We start from the raw sequence: 16235 nt of genomic DNA on the forward strand, positions 1-16235 counted from the left end.
AAGAGAAGTGAGTAGGATGAGAAGAGGACTGAGAAAAAAGAGGTAAAATTTGGGGGAGGACAAAATATTTGCAGATGATCTGAGACTATTCTCTTATATTTTGTGATTCATCGGCCCTCTCACAGTGTGGATAACAGAAAAGAAAGATGGTTTTCTGCCTCAGTCTTCTGCTCATGCAGGGCAGAATTAAGACCTTTACATCTATTAGGGCGTTACTGTAATGTCTTGTAATGTTCTCCCTCCAGTAATTATGCGATCTGTTGAGAGGAGTCAGCTAAAATGTGCTGAGATTTAAGATTGACTAAAGCACATCCAGTAACACTTTTGAGTAACATCAAGAGTTCATTATGGACTCCAATAACCTCGACAGGAGTGTTTGGGAGTTCCCTCGCTGCTTTCATTGTATTTAAAGCTGACAGGGATAAAAGCACTCACACATATTTCACCTAAAAGCAAAGTTTGGTGTTTTTTCTTCAAATACCTGTTAAGAGCTGTTGACCTGGATAACTCAGTCAGCACCCGACCAGCAGCAGGAGGATTTCTCAGGCGTTTCCCGTTGCGTAACATCAGCACGAAAATAACCTGCCAAGATGACAGGTTGGCTGATAAAAATTTCATAAACGGTATCTGATATAAGGTTATTTAAAGAAAATTGTTGATTTAGCTCTGAAACACCATTCCCATGCTTCCGCAAAATTCAGTCAAGCACGCACACACCCACCCACACACACACACACACACACACACACACACACACACAGATATGCAAACACACACACATTTATAAGGTCTGAGCACAAATAAAGCAGCAAGTGTCTGTGTGTGAACACTAGAAGGTGAATTTCTCAACACATCTGAATGAAATGTGCATAACAATACTCTTTAACAATGATCAACAGTCTTTTTTTCTGATTTATTGGCATCTTGTTTCACACCTCAAAACTTTAGATTTTTATCTCATGTTTGTTTCACTAGTCTAATTCCTATATATTTGTTTTTAATATTTGTTGTGTGTAAAGCACTTTGTAGCTCAGCTTAGGGATGCACTGATTTATCAGCTGAACATCGTTGTTGGCAGATATTCATCTTGTTGACTGCCATTGGTAGATTGACTTGGAGCCAGCCTCAAGTGGCCATTTTTTTAATTGCACTTCCACATTGGCTTCATTTATCATCCTCGGAGGTCGACGCTCGGTATCGGCACAGAATCTTAAAAGTGGTGCATCTCTAATAAATATATGCTTATTATAAGTTGAACACTGTTTCATAAGTGATACATTGATAAATCCACATGTGATTTTCAGATATTTCACATGTGGTAGGTCATATTTCAGCATCACCCATGAAATCTATTTTCATTTCTGTCAGATCTCTTTCGCATGTGATTTTTTTTTGTAAGGCACTATGTCACGCTGTCCCTCTCTCTCTCTTTCCCTGCACTCTTTTCTGCCCTCTCTTGCTGTTTAGCTTTCTGCTTGAACGAAAGAGAGAGAAACCAGGAGGGCAGAGGCTGCGATTCTGCATTTACAACTATGTGCCCGAGTGTGACTGTGTGCCCTTGTTCAAGTGTGTGTGTGTGTGTGTGTGTGTGTGTGTGAGAGTGAGTGAGTGTGTGTGAGAGAGGGAGAGAAAGGGATGCAGACATTTGGCAGAGAGAGAAGAGAGGGATTTGGCTGACCTGTCGGGGTCTTTCATGTCACATTTCTGCCCTGAGGACCTGACCTCTGTCTCTCTGTCTGGAAAATAACCTGGAAAAAATAAAATGGGATATCGGAAAACTCCACTCTGCAAAACAGTCAGAGCAACATCCCTCCTGCGGCATCAGAGACAGAGCTGAAGGGAGAGAATGACCGAAAATTTTGATTTTTATCAACATAAGAAAGTGAAGAGGAGAGGAGGATTTGGGTGCGTCGGTCTGTCTGGAGGATGCAGAGGATTTATTCATATAATTATACTGTTTGTGTTTTTCTTCTTTGAGGGAAAGAGCAGAGAGGAGACAGTAAGAGAGGGGATGAGGGGAAAGGGGAGGAGAGAGTAGAGGAGTACAGAGCAGAGAGAGGAGAGGACCAGAGCAGAGAGGAGTACAGAGAGGAGGAGGAAGGAGAGAAGAGGAGAAGAGGGGAGGAGAGGAGGGGAGAGGAGTAAACACACTCCAGATGGGATCTTGGCATTAATAAAAGGTAAGAATAAACAGTGTGACTGCATGTGCGTGAGATGAGAGCTGCACATGTTGATGCTGCTGCTGCTGATACTTTCTGTTGTTGTCTCTGTCGATGATCGCAATGATGTTGATGATGTCAAGTGTAGTTTGCTGTAGGGAGTCTCTAGATTACTTTCTCCCCCTCCACACATTATTCTGTCTCCCTCTTCACTATCTTCTCTTTCTCCTGCTCCAATTCTTTCTCTCTTTTATTTTATCTTTTCTAAATCTATGTCCATACTGTCTGTGTCTCTGTCTCTTCTCTTCTGTAGGTCATGTTAGATAGTAACGGTGCAGCAGCGGAGGGAAAGGCCAGTGTCACATTGCATTAGCATTACACACGCACACAGAGGGAGAAATACGCTTAAAGTGTGATGAGTGCACGTGGACGATGTGTGTGTGAAGTGTGTCTGTGTATTTCTTGTGTGTGTGTGTGTGTGTTTGCTGGAGTACAGCGTGAGCTCGGCTGAAGCACACATAAGAACCAAATAGTCATCTTAACCACATGGAGAAAAACAGAGCTATTGTGCCACATAAGAGTCTGACCAGGCTGCACACATAGAGAGGAAAAGTGAGAGGAAGATCAGTGTCTGTGAAAAGACGAGGATGGAAAAGTATCGTTATACTTACTGCATGTTGGATCCAGACTTTGGTCATGGAGCAGAAAGAAACACATTGGATTATTCAATATGCACCAAGAAAGCTGATGAATGTCAATTTATTATTCTTTTCTGTGGCTAAAAACTTTGAATTGTAAAAACCTGATGCATTTGGTGCTTTAAACCATTTTTTAAAAGAACAGTTCCACAATTTGCACCTTTAAGGACTCTTAAAAGTGCTATGTAAGTCTGATATTATTATTATTATTATCATTATCATTATTATTATTATTATTATTATTATTATTTTAATTTCCATGCAGGGAGTTCATGGTAGACGCTGATGGCTTAGCCTGGTTCTGTCCAAATTTAACAAAATCCACTTCATAACTCCTCTAAAGCTCACTATTTAACATGTTAAAACGTTTACTCCTGTTGGTACAGATCACTAAAAGCTATACAGTCTAAAACCTCCTCTTAACTGGACACGATTTAAATGAGCAAGCAAGTGGCTGTTTCAGGGTTTCCTGGTGAAGATGTCCTAACCTGCTCTGTGCTTCAGTGAACGGGCCACGTTTAGACGAGAACGGCCCTACTAAAGACGGAAATGGCTTTGCGTTTAAAAAAAAACAACTGCATTCATATGATAATAATGTGGGAATGATCCTTGTGTACGCTGAGCTGCAAAAACAACTGAATTCGTTGTAGTATGCACGCCAGGCCAGTAGTTGGTGGTGTAACTTCGTAATGACACACCGTACAAGAACACCGCACAGATGCGTGAGGTGCGGCCATGATGTCACCATTGTCACAGGATCTGCACGTTGCACATTTATTTAATAGGGTCTTTTTGTGCCTTTATTGTATAGGACAGGCTACCCAAAGTGCACATACCCATATCTGAGTTAAAAATCTGTCTTTGCTCCCATCTTACAAATGTATGAAAACTTTGACAAAGTATGAGAAGTGACGTTGCGTGATGTGGTTCGACTGACTGAATTAAAAATGCTCCAGAAATAAATCTGCCTGCATCAGCTTGTCCGGCAATTAAAAGCTTGCTCCTCTCACAGTGGATCATGTAAATGAGCCACTGTCACTCATTGTAGTTTCAGTCTTGTGTAACAGTTAAAGATAAGAGAGTTTATATTTATCATCGCTCAGAGTTCACCAACACTGAAAATCCTCCAAACATTTACAATCCCCTCTAAGCATTTTCAAAGATAAATGAAAGTGTCCTAAATTACTTTTATTCTCTTTATCTGTGAAACTGTAACACTTGAGTTCAGCAGTATCTGCACATGTGAGTGACAATTTTAAATCTGTGGAGTGTGCTTGAAGCATGACTATAATTACTCCAAAAATGTGTGAAGCCCCTCGGCAAAACATTCTTCTCCAACATTTTGTAATATTCTCATCCTAAACTTTTACATCTCTTCTTCCAAATTGAATGAAGCTCTGTCGATGTAATCCAGTTATGAGATTACAAACACTGAGCGCAGCGGGGTTAAAAGGACACGGACATTGATTTTCTTCTTTTGCAGAGCTTTTTTAATTTCATAATCCTGTTATAATTTCCCAGCTGACAGCTTTAAACACATCTCATCACATGTGAATGTGTTTTCATCCGGTGTTTATGAGCTTTTCTCTCCGCTAAACCTTTTATTAATGATTGAAAGCAGGCCTAATTACTCCATGAAGACGGACCAGGTTTCATGACAAACAACTGTAAATGTATCATATCACGAAAACACAATCCTTAGAAAATGAAGACAGAGCAGAAGTATAAAGAAGCTAAAACCTGCGTGTGTTTCTGTCATGCTGTGTGGCTTTAAAGACATGGCAGAAGTTTAAGCTCGAACAAATAAAAAATGGATGATGCTCTCAGAGAAGATCAAACTGGCCTAATTTTTGAGGATGTTTTCTGCTGTAAAAACTGAATCAGAAAGCACAGCACTCTTGACCCTTTAGTGAAAACTGAAGAACAAATCTGCATGTTGTGGAAACATGCAATATACATTTATGTCTCATCCACATGCTCATTTACATAAAAATACACCGCGGGCCTGTGATTATGTTACAAAACTAACAAAACAGTCAAAAGGCAATGCAGCAAGTGCAAGAGTAAAACAACACAACAGATCGCATGACATCGCAGTGAAACATAACACAACCAAACACAACACAACCTCGGAGCAGTTCTAAATCCACCGACTGTCAGGGTCATTTTGTGATGTTGTGTGTAAATGCTGCAGGACGTGACTGCCCTTCTCTCTCCTGTGCTTGCTCTTACTCTCTCTCTCTCTGTCTGTTGGATTCGTCAATTTGGGTTACTGTTTGTTATGGCAAAAAAAAAAAAAAGAAAAAAGGATGTCACCATGCTATCACAAGTAATTCATAGTTCAGTATCACCAGCACGTTATTTCATTTAGCAGTGCATGACTCATGCTTGGTTTCTTAGAAAATAAAAACTACTTTGCTTTAAGATGTAAATACGTTTTTACTACACTTATGAACAAGTACAAGCAGAGAACTTGGAGAAGGAAAAAATTCATTGTGTCTCAACAGGTTAGTGTGGTGAAGAGTCACGCCATGATTTATTATCAGGCAGCTGAACATCACTTATGTAAAGACATTGGTGCATAAGACACTTGGCCTGCAGCCACAGCTGCTCTGTCCAACAGTCTAGACAACAGGGGCTGTTTACACTGACGATCACACCACGCATGAGAGGATTTTTACAGTTTATCTCACTCTGTTGATCTGCCTGTCTGTCTCTCTAAAAAAAACATTTGCTATTTATTCGACGAGAGAAGTATAAAGTCATATAAGGAGACAGATATCACTGTCATGTCTATATGGTAAATGTGAAGCTACTACCTGCAGCTGCTTAGCTTAGCTTAAAGACAGGAAACAGGGGGACACAAATAGCCAGGCTCTGTCCAAGGATAACAAAACACACCGGAGAAAAAACATGGGACAAAGGCAATTAACAAAAAAAAAAAAAAAAAACACACAAGAAAATTGGAAAATTGAAAATTAGTAAAAATACATTTTTAAAAAATGAATAAATAAACTGTTATGTCTCAAGTCTAGGGGGAACCTGGACATAGGATGTGTATGACTCCCCCACTCTCTCACTCCCAAGAAAATAGATAAATAAAAATGAAAATTTAAAATGACCCAGAAAAAGTGCTTAAAAATTATAATAACTTTGTAACATAAGTTTGAATATGTAATTATGATAGTTATATAGTCCTTAATCCACTAATTTCATTTGTGAAACATTTATTACCAAGTTGCTCATTGCGTTTTCCCCATGTTGCTACTGGTTTCAAACGGTTAATTAAACCCTTTTGACCACAGTTAGTCATAAGTATTGCTTATTGCTATGTATTAAAACATGTTCAGAGAAGTTACTGCATGCTATTTTAGCATCTTCTTAGCTTCTTAGCATCTGATGAACATAATAAACAAAACCAAAGCTGGCATTCCCACACTTTCTCATGAATATGGGGTATTTAATTGTGTAGTGGGCAAAATCTCAACCCAGCCAGTGTTTGTACGTAGGGCCCATGTGTGCAGTTAATGGGCTGAAAAATGGGCCCTGTATGGGATTTTCCACTGTTTCTATTATGACACAATACCAATTCCCCAATTGGGTGCGTTTACCCCAGTGGGCGCCACATGGGTTATGCTTGTGCTTACTGGGTATCAAAGTGGGCATCTTATCGTGGGCCCACATGAGTAAACCCATCCATGTGTGCAAGTGGCATTGAGCCATTATGGTACTAGTGGACAGTCTCATATAGGGCCCATTTTTCAACCCATATTTTACCCACATGGGCCCCATGTACACATTCTTACTGGGAATTGAGTGGTACTTTTTGCTGTATTGTAACTTTTTTGGTACTGTATTTTGTTATAATTTCAAATCACATGTACATCATCAGCTTGATTATTTCCTACAAAGTAGTTTGAACTGCTCTTTCTAAGTAGGTTTTGTTAAACTAGATTTCTCCCTTTAGCTTTGCCGTAGTTTAACTTCTTCCAGTGTGAACTTGCAATGCTTTGCTTTCAAAGTAGCTGCCACAAGTAAAAAACAAATATATAGCAGAAATGTATATTTTCTTTTTTTCCTTTCAAACCCAACAGCACATCTTGATAAAAGAAGTAAAGGTTTACATTAAACACTAACACTAAATCCTCCTCAAATTCAGTTGTTGTATTGAGTAGCAGCAAGTTTTCACAACTAATATTTAAAGATGATTTGCTTTGGTGGAAATAAATTAAACTTAAGGTGTAACATTTGTTTAAAGAAGATAGATTTAAGTTAATCTTACTTAATTCACATAAATTCTTTAACTCATGTTTAATAACTTTGGTGAAATGCCACATCTTAGTGCACAATACTTCATAGATTTAAGTTCAATTAATTGAACAAAATTAGTGATATTAATTACTTAAGTTACCTTAACAATAAGTACTTGAGTTACTTGGACTCAAATCAAATGTTTTTGCTACACCTAATAAAGTGAAATGGTTTAAGGCAATCAGTTTCCTCAAACAGTTTGAGTTAAAGTAAATCATCAGATTTTACAACTTGTTAACCATCTTGTCCTGAACCACTGATTTATATATTTTTGTCATGATCACTTGTAAGATAGCAGCTGACCTTTGACCCAAGTCTTTAAAAGAGGATATTTTTGAAATATTGAATCTCTTGTAAAGTGAAGCAAAACAAAACAAAACAAGTGTTTCATAAAATAAAATCACAATCAGAGCTTTTTCATTGACGTCTCTGTGGAGCCTTTAAGCTGATCAGATCAGGTTAGGAAGAAGTTAAGAAAGAAGAGCAGACTCAGCGGAGTCTCCTCTCTTTTCTCGCTCCTCTTGTTTCCCTCTCAGTCCTCCTCTAATTTCAGAGGAGGAAGGATCTTCCTGGATCTTCTCCAGCACGTCAGCTCTGTTCTTTCTACCCACTTCCCCTCTGACATCTCCCCTGATCTCTCTACCATCACGGTCTGTGCAATTAAAGACGCTGTATATTTAGTATCAGAGCCATCAATAAGTAACACACACACACACACACACACACACACACACTGAAGGAGTGACTGAGTGTGTGGGGGGAATTCCAGTCTGGGTGTGTGTCTACATGTCTAGTCACAATACTGCATTTGTTTCTATTTCTACTCTAGATTGGCAAACTAGTGTTGGTAAGGTGTGTGGCATTTATTGATATACTCTATACTTATCTCTGAAACAAGCACGCAAAACTTCCAGGCTCACAGCAAATGTTATACTGCATCCATGTCTCATTTTCAGCTCATTATGGCCGAGTGAGAGCTGGACAAGATGCTTAAAATATTTATCTTGATATTTTAGGACTTGATGATGACTGTAATCATTGTTTTTTTTTCTTTCTTATCTGTAGCCCTTTTCATGTATATACTCCAAGAGGAAAATGCCTACAAGTGTAGTGCCTACACTGTTTGTCCTGTACGGATGTGAACACTAAAAGTCAACACTTTTACCTCAAAGTTGTACTATTTAATTGGAAATCAGTTTACCCAAACAATGAAAAGCAACTCACTCATAGCAGTTCCTTAATTGTGATTTCTTTTTAGCTCCCAAGACATTAACAGTTAGTGAGCGTTTAGATCTCTGAAAGTGGGCAAAGATTACAGGACAAGACCCTCCAACAGCACTGTTATTTTAAAATATCTCGTAAATTATTTGTGTTCATGCAAGACTTTGCTGAGTATGCGACATGAACTTATCTGTTAGAGCAACACCACATCTATGATGAGTGTGTGAGTGTGTCTGTGTCCACCAGCAAGGTCAGACACATGTTGATCTGTGTTTTTATTTACAACCTACAGACAGGAAGTTGGCTGACGGCTGATTGTTGCCCCCTAGTGGTTCCCTCCAGAGACAAACTTTACCTGCATTGTGTATACTGAGGGTTATTGTGGTTAACCAAAAACTAAACTACAAAGTATGGCACCCCTAAAGCCCCAAGATGTGTTTTTTTTTCTTTTTTAATTCATGCAAACATGTTAATTATCAAAAAAAAAGTTATTATCTTGTTCGTACAGTAATATAGTACAGCAATCCCCTCCCTGCTGATAAAACCAATAATGTAATAAATAAATAAAATAAATCCTAATTATGGAAATTGAACTGAATTTATGTAAATACAGAAACAACAGAGTAATTTCAGTAAACTTTGATAAATCCTAATTCATACATCATAATAGTGCATTACAAAGGATTTGAAAAAGATATACTTTTCAAAAGTTACTTAGATAACAACTACAAGTATCACTTCATTGCTCATTTTCCATTCTGGTTATGTCCATTTTTATTTTCCTTTATTTCCAGAAATGCTCCTTAAATTCAACTTTTTAACTTGATGTTATTTTTTTTCCTCTGCACTGGATAGTGTGTTTGTGTGTGTGTGTGTATGTGTGTATATGTAGTATTTGTTCTACTATACATGAGTGCATTCAAGTTTGTGTGTTTGTGTGTTGATACTATGTGTGCAATCTTAAATTTAAATATTGGCATGTGACTGCAGGGGAAAGCCCCTCAGTTTATTCCTTGGTTGTCATTTCTCTTAAACCCTGCAGGCAAACAGCTCAGGCATGTCGATAAAGAGGGGGAAAGTGAGAGATGATGTGCAGATTAGGGTGTAAGGTGTCCAAGTTTCCAAAGTATTATAATTATATCACAATTAACTCATCTTCTCTCTGTATGATAACATCTTTCAGTTCTGGATAAATAGAAATGATTGGGGATGCCTTTTATCCAGGAGCATATCTCTGAAAATGCAACACAATATTTCAACACAGCCTGAATCATTTTAATAAGCACGGCTGGTTCACATGAATAACACAGACTGTGAGTCCCAAATCACAGAGTAACAGGATCACTGACATTTTAGCGTTACTTGTTTGATCTTTTTAGTATAAGAATGTAGAAATAAACAGTCACTGTGGTAAGGTCATGTATTCAGGGTAAGTTATCATAACTCGCTGTTAATGCAAACTCATTATCACAACACATTTTCATCCCAGCTCGAAATATATTGTTGCTTCATGAGTCGTCCTACGAGTCAACTGACCAATCAGAGCAGACTGGACTTTTTCGGGAGGGGAGCTTAAAGAGATGGGCGCTATAAATAAGGGTATATTCAGACAAACAGTATGAGAAAAATTATGTTTTTTGTTTTGTTTTGTTTTGTTTTTTCATTAAAGCATGTAAACGTGTTCTAGTAGAAACCCCAAATACAGGTATGAACCTGAAAATGAGCATAATATGGGACCTTTAACCCTTTAAAACTTGGATGGGCATCAGTTTTCTTGCATAGCCTTCAAATGTCTTTCCCAAGTGTTTAAACATTTGAAATGGGATTTTTTTTTTCAAAAACATAGAAAGAGGGCAATCAGTGACTTGGTAGTCAATGACATGTCCTCCAAATTGTAAAATAAATAAATAATTAAATACATCAAAATATTACAAGGTGACAAGAAAATGACCCAAATCTCAAAATCATAATCCTGATATTATAGATTTAAATTTAGGTAACATAAGAAATATTAGTATTATTAATGTTTGTTTGTTTGTTTGTTTTTGTTTTAGCATTTTTAAAAGTCATTTTATGTGGGGGTTTTTGTTGTCGTTTTGCTAATTTCAAGTAGATTTATGAAGGGTAAGTTTTGGGGCCATTTCTTATTAAAGTTCTCATAGCCTTCTCTCATGTTTTAAATAAATCAGGCCAATTTGCTCAAGTTTCAAAGGGTTAAGGAAAAGCAATGATTTGTGAATGCTTCTCCATTGTTTTCCCTCTCACCCTTCTCTCACTTTCTCTGTCTTTTTCCTTGTCTTTTCTTACCTCTGTCCTCTGTCCTCCTCCCCTCAAACCAACAATAGAGGAGTCATGAAGTATGAACTTCACTAACATCTTCAGGACAACAGAATAAGCTCAACTGGTGGTGAAATCATGAGCGCTCCCACGACAGGAAGCCCAGAAATGGAGGTGAAGGTGGTCTCCCAGGAGATGGCATTGCTTAGCAACATACTGGCAGCTTACACCTTCATTGCTGGTAAGTCCATTCATCAAAACTGTCATGTGTGACTGTGTGTGATCATCTTTATAGTCTTCAATAAGATCAATGGAGTAAAGAGCTCAGTATTTTAGGCACCTCATGGATTTCCAAAAGGCAATGATCCCACCCTGAGGATGGGGACACAAAATAAATTGGAGGGGTGGGCAAACCCCTTCTCTAATTTTTTTCTTTTGAAAAATTGTACCTGACTACAAGTTGAAAAATAAATAAATAAAAAAATAGAAGAGAGTTTGGCTGACCAGGCCATAATTTAGAACACTGGTTTCCAACATTGGGGTTGGGGCCCTGATGGGTTTGCATAACAAATCTGAGGGGTCATAAGTAAACAGATATGGGAAGAGGACAAACGGTCTTGCTAAAGTCGCATAACATCACTCAATGGAAATGCAGTCATCTCACAATTGTTTTTCATTGACATTTAGAAAATATTGCTTAAGTTTTGCACAAATCTGTAATGGAAACCCACGTAGTGTGACGGAGATCTTACTGCGCGTGTGCTTATGGAGGTTTGTGTGTCTGCAGCTAGGTGGTCTCGGAGAATTGCAGTACTATCGCTAGAAACAAAGAAATATGATTGATTGACGCTTTACTGCATCTTTGGAGTGCTGAAAAAAGTTGAGGCCAGCTCAGCTTTTGTTTGTAGCACGTCATACTGTCGGCAGCGACAAGAGTTAGGCATCAGATTGTGGCTTATGTCATTGGCTTCCACTGAAAACGAACTGTGGTGGGGTGACCTCTGGCTCCCCTGGTGGAGCGTGTGGGCTGAGGCCTTTGCAGCAGCCCACATTTGATTTCAGCCTGTGGCTTTTTGCTGCGCATCATCCCCTTTTGTCTCCTACATTTCGATGTCTCCAGTATTAGACAGCAGTTGGCTTTGGCTTAGTGACATATCTAATCTAACTTGCCTGTTCTGAATCTCAGATCTTAGAGAAGTGCACAAACATCTGGTGTCATCTTTTAGTAGAGGGGGGCTTTTAACTGATAAATAATATGATTCATTGAAACTTTTCATCATTTTTTAATCCTCTTTGTCTCTTAGACCAACCCGAGAGAACAGCCTTGGTGTTTCTGGGTGGTGTCTGTATCGGCCTCCTTGTCACACTCTGCGCCATCGTCTTCCAGATACACTGTCGAGCAGACTGTCACTATGGCAACAGTAAGCATCCTCACCATCGCCACAGGACCAGGCATCATCCCCGTCGCCATCCTAGCTGTCCCCTCCATCAGCCCACCGACAGTAATCCAGACAGCACTGCTGTTGTTGCCTCTGGAGGGACGGGGCCCGCTGGGGACAGCGAATCAGAGGACTGGGATGACACATCTGACCTGTCAGCACGGAGACGCAGACGCTTCGAGAGAGCTCTGCTGCACGCCACCATGTTCACATCAGCTGAGGGTATTTCTCACAGACACAACACAAACATATGAGGAGTCATATGAAGACCATTAAAACCAAATATTAAAAAAGTCATCAATATATCTCATGTAGGAAGCACATGCAATAGATTATATTCACTCAATAATTGACAAATGCCGTGATGATAAAGCAGAATAGTACATTTTTAAGGAACTTGCACTTTAGTTTATTTCCATTTTATGCGATTTTTTTCTTCTACTTCTTTACATTTTTGTGGCAAATATTGTACTTTTTACTCCACTGTATTTATTTGACAGATAAAGTTACTTTAAACATTAAGATTTTTTTTTAAGCTTTACCAGTAGCCTAATGATTCAGTAACAATAACAATATAATATGATAATCTGAAAGACGCCATTTAACTGCCTTATGATGTTTACTTGTAACTAAATATTTATATGGTGTGGTACTTTTACATAAACAAAATATGGTAAAGGAGCAGTGTGTAGGATTTAGTGGCATCTAGTGGTGAGGATTGCAGAGTGCAACCAGCTGAAACTGCTCCCACGTGCCAAGCGTGAACTCTCAGTTAGGATTCCTTCAGTGTAGGAGGAGCAGGAGCTGGATTATCCACAGAGGTTTCCTTCTCTTCAAAGCCAAAGGAGCAAATGATTTAAACCAGGAAAAACACCAATAAATCAGTTTCACATCAAAAACAAACAAACAAACGGTGTTTCTTCGGGTCACCATAAATATGTTGCCAGCCCACCACCTGCCAATGTGTGCTCACCTTTTGTCTCTGATAACCGAAGATCCAGATGTATGGAAAGTTATTTTCAGGAGCCAGTTTATGCATAGAGGTCTCTTTCTCTCCAAAACAAATAGATTCACGTGATTTAAACTATTGATAACACTGAATAAAGGACTTTAAGTTTAAAACTCTGTGTTTTTCCAATGCAGCTCATTATGGAGGGGCTGCTAAGTGTTTTATACAGGTATTTAAAGATGAAATAGACTTATTAAGAGAGAGACTATGTGTCAGTGCACCTTTATGCGCAGGCCTAGTCACTCACAGACAGTTTATCTGTAGACACAGACGCACATGCTCATATCTTTCTTTAATAGTCTTCTCAACAGTGATGTGAAATTTGATGGTTATTTGAATGGACAGTGTATAGGCGTGCTTTAATCCTGTGTGCGTGTGTGTGTATGTGTGTGTGTGTATCGTCAGAGCTGGACCGGGCCCAGCGGCTAGAAGAACGGGAAAGGATTCTCAGAGAGATCTGGATGAACGGACAACCAGACATCAGTACAGTCACTCAAAGTCTCAACAGATATTACTGACGCACAGTCAGATAGGCAGAAAGTCAGAGGGACATGAAGCCTGACAGGCGAGCAGGCGGATAAAGGTGAATAAACATCTGAAAAAACACTGGATGAAATGAAGAGAAACCATCAGATCTGATGAAGCTCTGTCTGCACTGCACCAAAGAGACTCTCACAGATCATAGTGCCGGGAGCACGGTACCCTCCACTCTGTAAACAACAAGGAAAACATATGAGTTGTGATGCCTCACTCCTCCAAAAAACAAGGTGACACTGAAGTGTTTGGAAGAAGAATGTCCTTGTGCCCCGACAAGCCAACAAGTGGGGATCCAACGGACCAACAGAAACCACACCTCTGCTGGTGAAAATTGTACAAGGGATTTTATGACTGTTAAAAGACTTTACAAATTTTTAACAGGTGCTTTTGAGAAACATGGAGATACATAAAACAAACATGAGGTTTTGAAAAGGCGAGTGTGTGCTTACAAATATTGTGATATTGTGTCGTTGCACTTTTCTCAGCTCACCCTTTTTTGATACAGAAGATACAGAAGAATGACATGGGGAGAGACATTATCTCAGTGCCAAGAAACGTTTACACATACTGGTGCTTTTACTGCTGTCATTCTGCATCCCCAGATGGTGGCTGATAAAATATGTAGGTAGAAGTCTGTTGGTTGCATCTGTTGGCTGAAGGCTGATCAGTTACAGGTGTTTTTGCACATGGACGTGGACAGCTGGTCATCATGTGAGCAGCCCAGTTGCCAGACTGCACATTTTTGCAAACCACAAATAGGTTACATTACGTTTCATACGTATCGCATCCACATTTTTGAGGCAACGTTTTATATGAGCTGATTTCATGGCTGGGAGGTGGAGGGGACGGTGGATGGTGTGTCACTGAGGCAAGATGCCAGCCATATGGTGGCCCTGAGGGTCAAAACCCTACAACATTTCCTAAAACAAAACAATATTTCAGAAAACAAAACAAAAAAAAATTGCCAAAACAAAACAAACGAACATTTCCCGAAACATTACATTTCCCTAAACAATATTTCCTGAAACAAAACAAAATTTCCCAAAACAAATCATTTTGGAAAACAAATTAACATTTCCCAAAACACTACAACATTTCCCAAAACAAAATAACATTTCCCAAAGCACTGCAAAATTTCCCTAAACACTACAACGTTTCAGAAAACAAAACAGCATTTCCCAAAATTAAACATTTTGGATAACATATTAACTTTTCCCAAAACACTACAGCATTCCAGAAAACACTGCAACATTTCACAAAACAAACATTTTAGAAAACAAAATAGAAAATACAGATAGTTTGTTGTGACATCTTCAGAGTGAATGTTGAGGCTATTCCTTCAGTTTTTGGGGGGCTTTTGGGGCTCTGTTATTAAATGATGACTTAAACCTTTGACATGAAATGCAAGACTAATAACAGTAACACACAGAGGCTCTGACTCAGAGGCTTCCCGAACCTTTGGGCCCCTGGGCTTGGGCCCTGTAGGCCTGTTCAGTAATACACCTATGACCATGACCAACTGGTTTTTGTGTCTAAACATAACCAAACCTTCACGACCCTAACCCTAAACCTAACCCAAGTTTCAGCGCATCCATTGCAAAATAAAATAATGTACAAATGTCAAATATCTGTGGTTTGCAAAAATGCTCAATGCAAAAATAAAAAATCTGTCGGTTGGTTTAATGTGTGAGAGGATCATGCTGCCTTTCTTTTTTTGGCTCATGTGGTAATGAGCTGAAAAAAAAAATCAAAACTCTCATTCCAGGAATCTATGAAAGCTGTTTTCTGTACATATTATTGAGCAAAGTCCCGTAATAAAATGAAATATTGTGGCTCACGTTTCTTCAGCAGCACTCTAGTTTCTTTGGGTATGTTGTGTCTCATCTGCTGTGAGGTGAGATTAGGGATTGTGGTCATGGCCCAGAACAGATGGTACAGAATGATTTTGTTGACTGCATTAAAAATAGATATTTAATTTGACCAGTTATAACTTAGCAATAGCATTGTGACTGTAGACCAGGTCAGGGGTGAACACAGTCCCTTCCAGAGGCTGTTGCAGTAACAATCTCTGGAACTCAATGAATGGTCTATTGTAGTGATATTCAATTTACGGCCTGCGGACCAAATCTGGCTCTCGATAGGGCACCATCTGGCCCTAAAACCATTTTCTAGTTCTCAGTAAAAATAAAATCTTTTGTATTGGTGAATCCAAATTAAGCCTTTAACCTTTTGTGCTGGAGTTTGTAAACAGATGTTTGGAGATAGTTTTGCAGTTGTTGAATGCGTATCAGTGTGACTTTAATTCATCAATCCTCTCAGTTTTCAGATTCTTCATTCAACGTGGAGGCATGTGAGAAAAAGAAAGTTTTCTTCAAGAATCCAGGGCAACAGTGGGTGAGTTATCAAAATACAAATGGTCATTTGGGGGATGAAGTTTGCTTTCAGTGGAAAGCATTATGACATACATAAACATACACAATACACCGCTGAGTTGGAGGTTTGGCTGGGCCTTGTTTGTTTAGTCGTTGCACCAATAGGAACAGGATTATCAAGCATCTCAAATTACATTAAGGACATGTGCCAA

At 38.9% G+C, this 16235-nt stretch overlaps 1 protein-coding gene across 1 annotated transcript; it reads left to right on the top strand.

Annotated features, from left to right (window-relative positions):
* The first annotated feature begins 1593 nt into the window (after window positions 1-1593).
* Window positions 1594-15493, top strand: eva1ab (eva-1 homolog A, regulator of programmed cell death b). Its single transcript, XM_042485519.2, has 4 exons — window positions 1594-2180; window positions 10735-10907; window positions 11971-12327; window positions 13520-15493. Exons 2-4 carry the CDS (start codon window positions 10805-10807, stop codon window positions 13630-13632), a joined length of 573 nt encoding a protein of 190 aa, XP_042341453.1. The 5' UTR covers window positions 1594-2180; window positions 10735-10804; the 3' UTR covers window positions 13633-15493.
* Window positions 15494-16235: the final 742 nt, after the last annotated feature.

The sequence above is a fragment of the Plectropomus leopardus genome, chromosome 1 (genome assembly GCF_026936395.1).
Source record: "Plectropomus leopardus strain MGB_pleo_1.0 chromosome 1, ASM2693639v1, whole genome shotgun sequence".
NCBI classification, from domain to species: domain Eukaryota; kingdom Metazoa; phylum Chordata; class Actinopteri; order Perciformes; family Serranidae; genus Plectropomus; species Plectropomus leopardus.